General features: G+C 42.4%; 1 protein-coding gene across 11 annotated transcripts in view; it reads right to left on the bottom strand.

Annotated features, from left to right (window-relative positions):
- Positions 1–14,119, bottom strand: part of RPRD2 (regulation of nuclear pre-mRNA domain containing 2) — an 86,698-nt gene that overhangs the window by 1,551 nt on the left and 71,028 nt on the right. For 2 of the 11 annotated variants that reach the window (XM_078154902.1, XM_078154901.1), the window contains 3 exons: positions 13,237–13,437; positions 8,395–9,573; positions 8,080–8,254 (listed from right to left, as the gene is read on the bottom strand). In XM_078154902.1, coding sequence (XP_078011028.1) covers positions 8,166–8,254; positions 8,395–9,573; positions 13,237–13,437 — 1,469 coding nt within the window. In that variant the 3' untranslated portion in view covers positions 8,080–8,165. Of the gene's footprint in view, positions 1–2,670; positions 3,150–3,286; positions 9,574–13,236; positions 13,438–14,119 lie in introns of those variants that run through there. The other 9 variants (XM_021004447.2, XM_021004441.2, XM_078154900.1 and 6 more) reach the window with 8 other exon arrangements.

Consider the following 14,119-nt stretch of genomic DNA (forward strand, 5'->3'; position numbering starts at 1 on the left):
AGTAACCCCGTTAGTCTGACTGGGATATAACTACCCTAAGAGCTGAGGTTTCTACATTCCTCCTGTCATTCAACATCTCTGTTCTTCAGTGTCATCTGTTGACACTGGAGAAAAAAGGTCAAATGGAGTTCCTTTTCTTTCCTAGGAGCCTTTCCTTAAGGCCAGAGGCCCCAAATCCAGAGTAGATTAGACACTAGACAAAATCCAAAAGGGATGTCTTACAAATGCTCTTCTATCAGACTAAGGATAGGCAAAAAAGAGAAGCATGGTGAATGGAGGCCATAGACAGAAAATCCCTAGTAGCTTTATTTCTGGGAGATCACCAGCTCCTTCCCTTATTCAAGAGTGAAGAGGCATTACTCCATTGCCAAAACCACCAGCCAGATCCCTCCCATCGTGAAGCTTAGTACACTCCCCATTTTCCAGGTACCTGAGAAAAAGGGAGGGCATAGTAGAATCTTTTGCCAAGAAAAATGATCTGAATCCAATCTCTACCTGCACATATGTTCAAATTGAGCATAGCTCATAACGAAGCATTTCATCAAAGAGAAGACAATTGTTATACTACTGATGTCAATTTCTGCCGAATATGAACGAAGATGTGGCTGAAAGTACCATAGAAGTAATGGAGATTAAACCCCTCAAAGAAATTGGTCAATAGGAATTGAAGGCAAAAGGGTCCAGCAAAAGGGCTGCTGTCACTTTTCCTAGAGACCCCTTAGTAGGAAAGCAGCTCATTTACTTTCCTAGAGAGTTAAGGAATTTTTTTTTTTCCCCAGAGAGGGCAGGTGAATGGATAGATTGACCATTAGCCATCAGAAAATGCTAATTTCCTTTCTCAGGGTATCCCCTTCAGTGTCCTAAGACTTCAAAAGAAGTTGAGAATACTAAGTGGAATAAACCAAACATAAAGGGGAAGCAAATGACATGATTGTCAAGAAAGAGAAGGGCATGAAAAGAGAGCTTCCTATGTAGAGGTGGGCAAAAGTGGCCAGGGGAGTGTACTTAACTTGAATTCATAGGTTTTCAATCTAGAAAGGTCCCTAGCCATCTTACCCCTCTAGACAAGCCTTCCGGTTCCTTAAGAACTTGGACCTCAAAAGCACATTCATTTGTCTTACAGGCATACCTCTGATTCTAGTCCCAGCATGACAAGGAGAGCTGACAGTCTTGAACATTAGAATCACAGGAAAGTGAGAACTTGGGGTTTTTTACTTTTCTGTCTGTTCTCAATGGACGATGGGAAAACCTCGCCTGTAATAGTTCCATTCCACAAGGGAAAATTGGATTTGTCAGAATAATTTTTTTTCCCAAATGCAGCAGGCCCCAGGAAAGGCCTTTTATTTGATATGAAGTAGAACAGTTCTAGAGTGGACTGGTTTAGCCACTATTCTTTTTAGTCAAACAATAAACTTTTTCTCTTGTTTACCTTGCTCCCACCACCAGGAACTGCTAGCTCCTCCACCCATTCTACCAACTTTTGACATTTAACTGGTGAAAGACAGCAGGAAACTGGACAAGAGGGGATTAGCAGACTGCTGTGTGGCAATAATTAGAAATGCCTGTTTGTAGGTAAGATTACATTCTGTAGCCCCAAATATGATTGTTCAGATCCCCTTGGATGGGGGCGGGACAAGGAGAGGGTGGCAAAGGGAGGAGCTAGAGCATTTATTTTATCCTTCCCTTATTTGCTTTCTTAAGAGTTCTACTCAGGAGGGGAAAAAAACCCAAAAAACAAAAAACGGGCTGTTTGACTGCCAATAACTTAGTAATGAGTGTTGCTCTCACAGTCCTGTCTATGCAGCCCCAGTGAGTTATTACTCAGCTATTGTGAACAATAGCAGCTGACTGGGCTTGTCTATGCAGTTACTCATTAAAAAGTATGAGAAACGCCCCAATACCAAAAGTTTGTTTAAGCCCTTCTAGAATGTGTGATTGTAGCAATTTACAAGTTATTGAGCTTAAGCAAAAAGTAAAGCAGGCAATTTTTTTCTTTAATGATGAGGTTAAGGGGAAGTGTTGACATAACAGGAAAACTTAGAGCTGTGAACAGAATAAATTCCCTTTTCCAGAGGTGAGAAAGATGAACAGAACTTAAAAGAAAAAAAACTTAAGTGGACAACCGGGACGATTTAGGGACAGTGCTATTTTTGAAGTGTCCAGTAACACATATGAGAACCTCAGGTAACCAAGGGGAGTTTGTAACCTTCACCAGCCAGTGCCCTAATTGGGACAACCAGATGTTACTTTAATATCAAAGATTCATTTAACAGGCTACACAGGGCTGGGGAGGGAGAAAGAGTTGAGGATTCTAAATGACAAAGAGCACTTGGCAAGGAAGCAACAAGAAATGTGTGGGGTATGCTACATGTCCAAATAGCTCTCTGGCTGCAAACTGTAATTTTGTAGAGTGCAGGTAACCACCTGGACAGCCCGTGTCAGGCCCTATTAAGAATCCTCCTTTGAGAACTGCCTTTAACCTTCTACACCTATGACCCCCTCCTCTAAGGCGATTGTAAGAAGAATAAGTAGAAAATGTCCCTATCTGCTTTTCTTCTAAGCTTCCTTTCCACCACAGAACTATTACTGCTCCATCAAAGCAAAGTCCCAGGAGACAATGGGAAAGCAAAGAGAGATGATGAGCAAAAAATGTACCAAGGCCCCTTTGGATAAGTAAACAACACTACAGAAGACAGCATTCTTTATTAAACTGGAAAACAAAAATGATACTCTGAAGGAACTGGAAAATGAGTGAAAGGCCTATGGGAAAGGGATGTGTGGTAGGGAAAGGGAAGGAGACAATGTAGTTTACAACAGGGGTGTCAAACTCAGACCACAAAACTCCAGAGTACAGCCTACAAGAGACGAAAATGTAATTGGGAAATTTTTCACAAAATGAAAAAAAATACAACACAGATAATACTAATTTGTGTTTTTTTTAAGTATCTATGTTGTCAGGACCTGTTTCTGTTTGAGTCTGACACCACTGGTCTACAACACCTCTTGTGCAGGCCCACAAGTGTGCACAATAAACACATCTCTAAAGCAAAAGGAAATGCAACCCTGTCTTCAGAGACATATCCATGCTTCCTTCTTCGGGTTTCGTGCTGTTGATTTCACCATTGGTCCTGGGAGTCATATGATGTCTGCTGGAAAAAAAGTAAGATTTTGACCACAAGCCAGCTCTTGGATAAGGTCAGCTGCTCTCCAGTCTCCTGCTTGCACTCACCAGGGAAAACCTGAGGGCTTGCTCAGGACCCAGAATCTCAAAGAAAAATGTCAAACCTTTAGAACTAGTTATTTTATTAAATGTTATCAATACACATTTCAAAGGATCTGCAGTTTCATTGTTGTTACCTTTAAATGCAGGTACTTTTGTTTTCCACACTGAACACGTGAGACTATCAATCCAACATATCTATTTTTAACCTTAACAGGCACCCCACTCCCACCCTTACCCACCCCCCCCTCCCGAAAAAAAAGAGAAAGAAAAAAAAAGTAAAGCAGTCATTTACAGCGGTTTCAAAACAATTAACAGCTGCAGCTTAATTTTGCATAAACCAGCAACTTCAGAATAGGACCAAGTCTTTTGTAATTAGGAAGTAAAGCGTATTCACATTATCTAGAAGACTTTTGCCTCCCCATAAATTCACCTCCACACTGCAGTCCTCACTGGGAAGGCAGCTGATGAGGCATAAGACTAGGACATGGAGAAATGGGCCATGGACAAGCAGGTTTTGCAGTGACAAAAACACCAATCTCTTGCCAATGTTCAGGACTTCTACATCCGATTCTATTCACAAAGCTTAAAGTGATGCCGGTTTAATCTCACTCCCTGTCTCCCCCCCAACCCCCCTTCTCTGTCTGTGATTTCACAGTGAGCAGTAAGGATTTCAGCAATGACTTTTTTTTTTTGGCTTTCCTACTAATCATGTCTGTGTCAAGACACACAATGTTGTGTTTTCTTTAAAAAATATTTTGTTTATTGTTATTTTTTAAACTGAAGGTAAGATACAAAAGTCAGAGCACGGTCAAGGAGGTTTAAATCACAGACACAGAAAGACTAAAAGCTCTCAGTTCATGTTATGTATACCAGAAACGTCTTTTTTTCTTTTCTTGTTATAACATACATATATACACTGGTATCTTCTGTTACTGTTGTAGATAGTTTTCCTTGAAGGTAACAGTTGAGAGTTAAGTACTAACTCCCACCTCTATCCCCAAACACAAACATGGAATATTTTCTGGCTTAAAAAAAAAAAGCCACCAAAAGTCTGTCTTTTACACTGTACAACAAAGTCTTACTTTCAGGCATTCACCATCATGCTTTAATGAAAATCCACCCCCATCCCTAAAACATTCAGGAGTCTACTTTTTGGGCACCTTTCAGGCCATCTTCTGATGAAATCAAATGGTGAGAGAGAGCTTTTTCAAGTAAACACCACTTACAGTTTAAGCAAAGAGCAGCAGCAATAATTCACATTCTTATATTCCAAAGGGAAACACATTCCTTCTCTCCACCCTGCCCCTCCGCAAAAGGAAGTCTATTTCAGTATCAAAAATCAAACAAAACCCCAACTTCCTTTCTATGCTCCCCCCCCAACTGTAGGGCTCAATGTTACCGAACTGCTTCTTTGCTTATTAATCCAGCCATTCCCACAAAACTGCATGAATATGAGGAACTGTAGGGGACCTTGGAGAATCAGAAAAAGGGAGAAGAGTTGGGCTAAAGACTGGACATACATTAGGAAGACGGATGGTTTTTTAGCATCCTAACTACACAAGACATGAACCTCTAAGTTCAAATAAATAATGTGGAATAAGTTACATCAAACACTCCAAAAGGCTTAAATATGGTTTCTTTTCTTTAATACCAAAGTAAGCTTGTTCTAACAAGACAAAACCATACCTTCTGTAATCTCTCCACTCTTACCACCCCCTGCAAAACTGCCCCCCCCCAATCCAACCACCCTAGATTGTTCAGTACTTATACTTTTCTTATCCCACCCTTTTTTCCTGGCCTGGAAAGGAAGTATAAGAAGCCTGATGGATCTAATGAAAACCTCAGCCGATACTATTTCAATTACCCAGCTAGAGATTCTCAAAAGGACATTTCCACATGGGGTATATATTCTGGAGGCAGAGTAGGGAGAAGTAGGGCAGGGAGAGACACTAAATCACAAGGACAAAGGAAACAGCAGCAAAGCCAGGGCTGCTTCCCTATGATGCTAAATCTGATAGTGGAAACAAACAATAATTTCATCCTTGTTTTTCCCCAAGCTCTTAAAGCAATTAGATCCCTCTGAGGGCAGGGACAGAAGACCTTTTCTTCCTGCCTGGAGATTGAGGCTTCAGCTTTATTTGTGACAGCTTGCTACACATGAACCCTAGAAATTAAGATCCATCAGGTCCTCCTGTATCCACATTTCTCTTAAGGGGTAAGAAACACCACATCCCAAGCAGATATTGCATTTTAAAAATGCTATAGAAATTTATTTAGAAACTTGTGGGATGCAAATTTTTTCCCTCTCTCCTAATCATTGCCATAAATTGCTGACACAACCCAGAGAAAAATTCTTTTCTAGATACCAGAAACAATAACTACAGGAGACTCTAAATTCTGAGTAAAGAAATGTCTAGGGAGGCAGTCTTAAGAACAAAAAACAAAAAACTTCATAAGTATTTGTTTACATTATAACTAGATCTTTGCTGTAGTGATTTTCATTTTGGCAAAGCAAGAGCAGAGACAAAGGAAAATGGTAAAGACGAAGATACAGAAGCAGAGGCAAAGATCTAAGTGCAAATGTGTGAATCAGTCACCTATGATCCTGACCCTGTCCCTAAACTGTGTTTATGAAAAACAGAAATACGTTACAACAAATTGCTCTACCTCCCACTTCACATAGAATCTATTATCAATCTCTATTTTTACCCAGCCAGAAATCACCTTTCTCTAGCATTCCCAGAAATGAGAATTTTAGATCACAAAAAAGTGTTGCTCATTCTGTCCCAAAGATTACCTGTAAAACTACTGTGAAAGGATGTCTGAATTTTTAAATTCGACTTTAGGAGAGAAGAGGTACAGAGCAATGGTACATATGTGCTCAGAAATTTTAATGTGTCTTTTAAAAAAAAAAGCTACCAAAACAAAAACTTCCTAATTCTTCCCAAGCGGTTCCCCTCCATTGTCAGCAGGACAAAGACGGCCACAGTGAAGTCAGCTAAGCTGATTCTAGATAGCAGTGACATTTATGAGGTAAGGGGAAGAAGGAAAGGGCAAAATCCATCAGCTGGCCACATGATAAGTCAAGCCCCAAATAACACCCCAACATCGCACATATGTCATTATCTGTACTATTGGCAGTTTTATTTAAATGGCAATAGTCTTCAGAAAATGGGGTTAAAACAGATCTTGTTTTCCTTTTCTTCTGCTGCCCCATGACCCACAACCAAACTGAAAGGGGTGTGTGTGTGTGTGTGTGCACTCTCGAGCGTGTGTGTGTGTATTTACACCCCCCCCCCCACAAAAATAAATGAGGGTGGGAGGTTGGTAAGAAAAGATAGAAAGTCTAGTAGAGTTGGGAGGTGCAAGCAGAGATTTCTTTTAATTTAGGAAGGTGACATGGGGGGTGGGGGGTGGGTGGGCCCTTTATCACAACAATAAAAAAGGGAAGAAAAAAAAGATGGAAGTGAAAAGAAAAAAAAACCCAACAAAAACAACAAAAATAAAAGCACAGACAAAAAAACAAAACAAAACAAAAAAAAACCTACTTCCAATGCTCTCTAGAGTGTTCAAAATGCTCTCCCTCGATCTCCATCAGTACCTGGGAGGGAAGAATGGGCGTTTTGGTGCAAAGAACGGAGGGCCCCTAGCAAAAGGTGGCCTGGGCCTCTTTAGGCTGTGAAATGGGTCTCTGTTGAGGAAAGATTCCCTAGGCCGAAAGTCTGGCCGGGGATTCCGTAAGATCATTCCACTGCGGCTGATGGTGTCTCTGTGTGGGGGACCCAAGGCAGGGCCACTGCTGCTGCTGCCTCCCCCACCTCCTCCGTGGGCTGGGGCTAGGTGCTCCCGAGAATGTGTGGGCAGGCTTAGGCCCTCACGAACACGGCTGAGGCCAGGGCCATTGAGGTCCCTCTGTGTAGGGTCCCGGGGTCCTGGGAGCACTCCAAAATGCTCAGCCAGATTCCCTTGGAGGAGGGAGCTATGCTCCTTGGAGAACACTGCAACAGGCCCCGGCACTCCGCTGTGCTCTGCCAGGGGTGGGGCTTGGAAGGAGACCACCCCTGAGTGGTCAACAGGGGGAGGAGGAGGGGGAGGGTTAGAAAAAGGGACGCCACTGCCACCACTGCTACTGTGCTCCCCAGGGGGCGGAGGAGGAGGTGGAGTAGAGAAGGGAACCCCACTATGATCCCCAGGAGGAGGGGGTGGGGCACCATGGGCTAGGGCTGCTTCCTTTGTGAAGGGGTTTGAAAGATCCACAGAGGCCAGGTGGCCGGGAGTATCCCGAGAGAAGAGCCCACCATGCTCCTTAGAGGGAACAGGCGGGGCAGATGATGGGCCCATAGACTCTCTCTGGAAGGGTGCCCCATGCTCCAAGGGGGGTGGGGGGAGATGGTGTTCAAAAGTAGAGTTGAAGCTGCTGGAGCGAAAGCCGACACTTTCCTGAAATGAGGGTGCCCGCTCCTTGTATGAAGCTGCTTTGAAGCCAGAAAGCCCCCCTCCACTCCCACCCCCGAGGGGGGCCAGCTCTGAGGCACTCGAGGGGCCGTTGTCAAAGGAGCTGCCTGAGGGGCTCAGCTCAAACCAGCCCACCCTAGAAGGCTCACGCCCATGTCCTCTATTCCCTTTCCCCAGCACCCGGATGGACTCTACTGTCTGGATGGGCTCCCCTGACATCCTCCTGTTGGAGGCATTATGGTAACCCAAGGTTTCTATGGGGGCTCCTTTCTCCTCAGTACTATCAGGTAAGTCTAAGCAGGAAGAGGAGACCCGGGTTTCTATGCGGTAGTGCTCCTCTGGCTGCTGCTGCTCACTGGAACTCAAGCTGGGTTGGATGAGGCTGGTGAGAGTGACCCCATCACCGGTGCTACCCTTGCTGGGGGCCTGGCCGAAATGCTTATCATCGGAGGGCTTGCGTGAGGCATTTTTGAGCATATTCTTAAACTCAATGGTTGAAGTGGTAGAAATGGTGGAGGCCAGGACTTTTTCCACGCCTGAAGTGGGTGGCCGGGCTGTGGGAGTGGCAAGGGTGCTCTGCGGAGAGAAAAGGGAGCGGTGTGGGATCGAGTGAGGAGAGTCTGGGTACTGCTTCTGGGGTAAGCCGAGATGTGCAGTGGCAGACTGAGAAAGGCTATTGTGGTTGGAGTCAGGAGAGAAAAAGGAATCATTCTTACTCGGTGACGGTGACCGGTCTGACCCAGACTCATTCCCTCTTAGGTTATAGGCACCATACAGGCCAGGAGAAGAAGAGAGATGATCACAACTCTCACTTGGGTCCAGGAGAGCCCTCATCGCTGGAGGGAAGGCAGACTTCACACCAAATTCCTGAGTCCTGTGGCTGTAGCTGGACATGATGGGCTGGTACTCGGTGTCAGAAAGCTTGCTTGCTTTTAGGATAGACTTAGCTGGCTTCTTCTCTAGATTCATCATGGCTGATGGAGGGGGGCCTGAGTATTCAAAATCTCGGTAATCCTCATCCTCCTGGAAAGAGGTATCTGGGTAGAACTTTTCCTGTGGTGAATCCATGAGGGAGGAAGGCCTTTCCATTCCATCAGAAGTTTGCTTGTAGGGGGATTCACTGCCTAGGCCAAAAGGCCGATAGGAAGATACAGAGTTAGATAGCTCTTGGGAATAGCTATCATCCCTCCCTGGGGGTGGTGACCTTGTACTGCTGGGTGTGGAGGAGCCAGGACTAATGATTTTGGACAGCAAGGACATAGTATCCACATTACTGGACGTAGGCTTGTCCATCATCTCATCCTGGGTAGGAGTCCCACTCCGCTCATCCCGGACAGGAGTTCCGTCAATGTTGTCCATGGACGTGCTTGTTGGGCCTCGCTGAAAGTCAGAGGGATGGTTCTCAGCTGGAACACTAGCCCCCAGGCTGCTGAGGATTGGGATGTTCAGGTTTAACCCACTGAAGCCAGGGTTACCTTTCAAAAAGTTATGGATCTTCATCTCTAGGCTTGGGGAGGTGGGCTCTGATTCTAGCTTTGGCTTAGAGATCTCAGAGGACTGCCCCATAGCAGGGTCAGTGGATGGAATAGCAGGATTTGCACTGTGGGAAGCAGAAAATCCCAGTGAGTTGGATGGTGGCTTAAAACTTGAGGTTGGGAGCCCTGGGCTGTGTCCTACGGGAACCTTGCTAACTGAAGTTGAAGAAACCTCAGAAGTTGAAGAGTTAGGAGAATAGCTAAAGCTTTTGGGCATAAAGGATTGTGTATTAGAGGGCAAACTCCTCCCTTTCATGCTGGAGATGCTGGTGTTGGCTGGGGAAGATGAAGTGCTCTGGGATGCAGCTTCACTTGAAGCAACTGGGTTCCCAGTAACACTCTGAAGTAAGGATGACAGGCCTAGGAAGAAAAAAAATATTGGACATCTGAGAAACAGTAAAGACAAAGAACTTCTCCCAAACCCAACGAAAATCATGGAGACTAATCAGTCACTCCCATCCAGTCTGATGATACACTAGTAATATATCTGGGAAAAAAACACCACAAAGCTTTACAAGGAGTAAAGCAAATCTGGTCAAAAAATGCCCAATGGTTCAATGTAACTCAAAATACTGAAGTTATTTATAAAATATGAAAGAACAATAATTCATTAGCTGTTTCTAGCACAGGTTGGCAACATCAGTAGTCAGAAAGTACTTCCAATTGCAGAGCTTCAGATTATCACACCTGTTTATCTCTAAAAACTGAAACACAAAAAGACTACCTCTCTCTCTCTCTCTCTCTCAGACTAACGCAGTCACTGACTCCTACAAAGAAAAAAAAAGTTTTTTTGTGACCCTGGGCAACTGGCACAGTTGAAAGCCTGCCCCACTTGATGAGAAATCAAGTTTTCCAGAATGTCTGAGAGGGCTCCAGGGAGGAGTTGTTTCCCCATTGAAAAGAACTGCTCCTGTAAACATTTCGAAGAAAAACCTTCAATTAGTAATAGCAAAATACACTGAAGAAACCCAAGGTTTTAACAGAGCCTTAGTGTTCTAATCAATTATTAACCAAACTTTAAATGTCCTTATAATATTAAAATGACTAGCATCTTTTGGCATCAAATACATTAATTTAAGAAACAATTCCTTAGTAACATATATTGAAGAGGAAATAATACTTCAATTAACTCATATTTATTTGATAACCTTTTTGAAAATTTATAACCAATTTATAAACCTAAAGTTTTATGAAGGATTAATGTATGAAGACTGTCCTGGTCATGCTAACCTTAAACCACTTCTAGTAACCATAATCCACTTCTGAATAATTTTCCTACAGTAATAAAAAGCATTATCCTTCTGAAAAATAAAATTCAAGAGACTCAAACATGAGTCTCAAAAAAGTGCTTCTATAATCTAACTTTGATAAGCTATTTTTCAACAATGATATTAAGGCAGGATGAGATGAAATTCTCAAGAGCCACACTTCATTTCTGGACAAATAAAATTAACTTTCATCCTCAGTCTTATACTTCTGTCAACACCAGAAGAGAATGCAGTAGATAACTGTCAGTAAAAGTTAAAATGAGCTTTGTATCCTTGTATCTTGAGATCTAAGTGTTGTTAGATATATTTACTTTTGTGTAGAAACAACTCTATAAAAGTCGACAAAAGAAATTTTCTTGTTATAAAGTGAAAGGAGATATTTTATTTTTACTTTTATTCCTCGAAAAGTTACCCACTGCTCATTCTATTAGCAACAGAATCATTTTAGAATGTCTTTTCTGTATTTGTATTACAGTGGAAAACTCACGTGATACTTCTGCACTGATCTGCTGTAAGCTTCTGTTGTTGTTTAGTTGTCTCACTTGTGTTTGGATCTTTGTGACACCACTTGGGGTTTTCTTGGCAAAGATCCTGTAGTGGTTTGCCATTTCCTTCTCCAGCTCATTTGACAGATGAGGAACTGAGGCAAACAATTAAGTGACTTGCCCAGAATCACACAATTAAGTGTCTGAGGCTGGATTTGAACTCAGGGCTTCCTGACTCCAGGTTAGAGGATCTATCTATCACACCACCTAGCTGTCTGGTCTAAGTGAGCAAGTAGAATTATGAAAAAATAAAGGACTCCAATACTATTAGTGTACAATATACAAAAAATATAGCTATATTCAGGAGATGGAGATAAGAAGGGGAGTAAAGGGGAATTTATATTTATATTAAAATGTCCAAATCATCACTGAAATTAGTACTATGACGTGAGGCAACACTATCACTAATTTTATATGTTCTATGTCAATGAAAAGAAGAGTGATATGATCTTAACCATTTGGGAATGACCTACATACTCCGCTTATTAACAGGAGCTACTTCGATATTTGGACAGGTGGTCCATTTCAACAGTGCTAACCAAGCTGATCTGGTTATATAATGAATTCTATTAAATGTCCAAATCTTACACAACCAACGTCCCACCAGTCCTTGACCATGCAGCAATAAGGATAACGAAGACAATACTTTGGTACTTAGCACTGCCTTATAAACATATTATAATGCTACATAAAATATTCTAATATGAAAGGTTTTTACCAAAGGCTGTACTATATATTCTTTTGAAGAGTGGTTATTAGCAAAGAGCTGAAGACCCTTCCCTAAAACTTCTTCTCCTCATTGGGATATAGGTTCTCAAAAGCCATGCAAGCAGAAATCAAATTCTAGTAAGTTCAACCAAGTTGTAAAAGGCCTGTGAGTCATGCCTCGGCAACAGAAGAGAATGCACCTAATGTCTGAAGACCAGCCTAGCTACGAAAGGAAAGGTTAGCAACAGTACGCTGGCCACTCTTTATCTGGAGTAAGCCACAAAACAAAGAAAAATACAAAATGCCTTTCAGTTCAGTGTCATTTCTTTCTTTTTCTGCAGTGATGGTAGTGACGGTGGTGGAGTGGTGGAAAGGGGGGTAATGATGATAAGAATCATACATTTTAATCAAATCAAATTTAACTGTTTCTACAAAAAATGTGAAAGTTTTGTCTAATTACCAAATTATAATTTTAGAGAAACACTGCCACACTAATGTCGATGTTTCTGATAATAAAACTGGAAGCAAATAAACATAAAGTAGATATGCCAACCACATAGTGAGAGACAGACCGTATGCTGCACTGATATCTACAAAATGTTAAAATACCCAGAGGTGGTCCTTGAGCAAGCTGTTCTGTGGAGACATCTCACAGACTTAAGAGGGCTTGGGGGAAAGAAAACCCCCAACAATGATATGCTGGAACCCCTGCAGTACTGAAACAAGACACAGAGAGAAGACCTCCCACAGCTAGAGAGCCATACAGAGGGGCACAAAAAGAGAACGGCAGGATCCAACAAGTGCTCCACCTCCTCCGGTATGCGCATCTTTGCGCTGTGTGATAATGTTCCCATTTTCCCCAAATTAGGACACAATGAAGAAGTTTTCATGTTCAAATTTGTTACAATGGGGTTCTACAGGTATATGATCTGTTACTAGAAGATTAATATTTTGAGTTATGCTTTACTTTAGCTAGCAGGAAGATCCACGATGGCGTGGTAGATAAAAGCATGCCTCAAAGCCAGGAAGATTTGCATCTGAGAAGGGAATTTCTTCACTGGGAATTCCTTACATGGGAGTGGAGGGGAGGGAAGGGAAGAGGAAGGGAATAAACAGTTATATGCTTAATAAGAACCTACTATGTGGCAGGCATTGTGCCAAGCATCTTTTACAAAAATTATTTTATTTAATCCTCACATCAACCCTGATGGTAGGTAATATTATGATCCCTAGTTTACAGTTTAGGAAATTGGAGCAAACAAGTTAAATGACTTGCTCAGGGTCACAAAGCTAATAATTATCTGAGGCTGGATTTGAACTCAGGTCTTCCTGACTCCAGGCCCAGAGTTCTAAACATTGTGTCACCAGACGCCATCGATTACATGGATGAGATTACAGATTTTGTAGGGAGAAAAAATTATTACTTAAATGGTATTCTTTGAATCCACACTGAATAGAAACACATATGCAAATCTAAGTCCTTTTGAGACCCACTGTGTTACCTTGCAGTGCAGGCGCCGCCTGTGTCTGAGTTTTGGAAAGGGCAGAGAGAATGCTCTCCGGGGTGATTTCCACCTTTGAGAGGATGTTGGCCAAAGGGTTGTGAGATGTTGTCGTAGCAGGGACAGGAGCTTTCAGGTTGCCGGGGAGGTGTGTGGGACTTGTAGGAGTGCCTGGAGATGGTCTTGATGCAGGACTGACCCCTGGTGGAGAAAGATCAAAGTGCAATGAGACATGAATAATAATACCTGGGTTCATAAAATGTCAAAACAGAAAGGGTCCTGAGAGGTAATTTAATCCAGATCCAATACAGCATCTAAAACAAGGGCTAATCTAGGCTCACAGGGAACCAACTACCTCTAAGAACAGCCCATTCCACTTTTGGGCAGCTCTATTTCACTTCAAGTCTAAAACAGCCTCTTTGAAATTTCAAAACACAACACTCTAGTTCTGACTTCTGGGCCAAGTAAAAGAAGCTTGATAACTTTTCACCTGACAACCTTTTAAACTTGAGAAACAGTCAGCATGTCTCCCTAGTTCCTTCAATTAATATTCATATATTCTCCCCTGCTATTTAAATCAAGCATTTTAGAGGCTGTCCACAAATGAAATCATTTCACTAAGCAAGGGACTATTTAGAAAATAAGGTTCGTGGTACTTGTCTACACAGCCCTCTATCCTTAGTTCATGATGTATTATTTCTATTTGCTAAGTTGCCTCAGACGTATCTGTCTCTTCACATGTATGTATTTCATTTTCCCCCATTAGACTTTGAGTGGGACAAGGGTAGAGTCACTGTACCTTTCCCTGTGATATACTGGGCCCACACTACAGGGACCCATACATATTGCGTGCTTAATAAATGTTGCCATTTAACTATATCAA

This window comes from Phascolarctos cinereus, unplaced genomic scaffold (assembly GCF_003287225.1).
Source record: "Phascolarctos cinereus isolate Bilbo 61053 unplaced genomic scaffold, phaCin_HiC Scaffold_5;HRSCAF=322, whole genome shotgun sequence".
NCBI classification, from domain to species: domain Eukaryota; kingdom Metazoa; phylum Chordata; class Mammalia; order Diprotodontia; family Phascolarctidae; genus Phascolarctos; species Phascolarctos cinereus.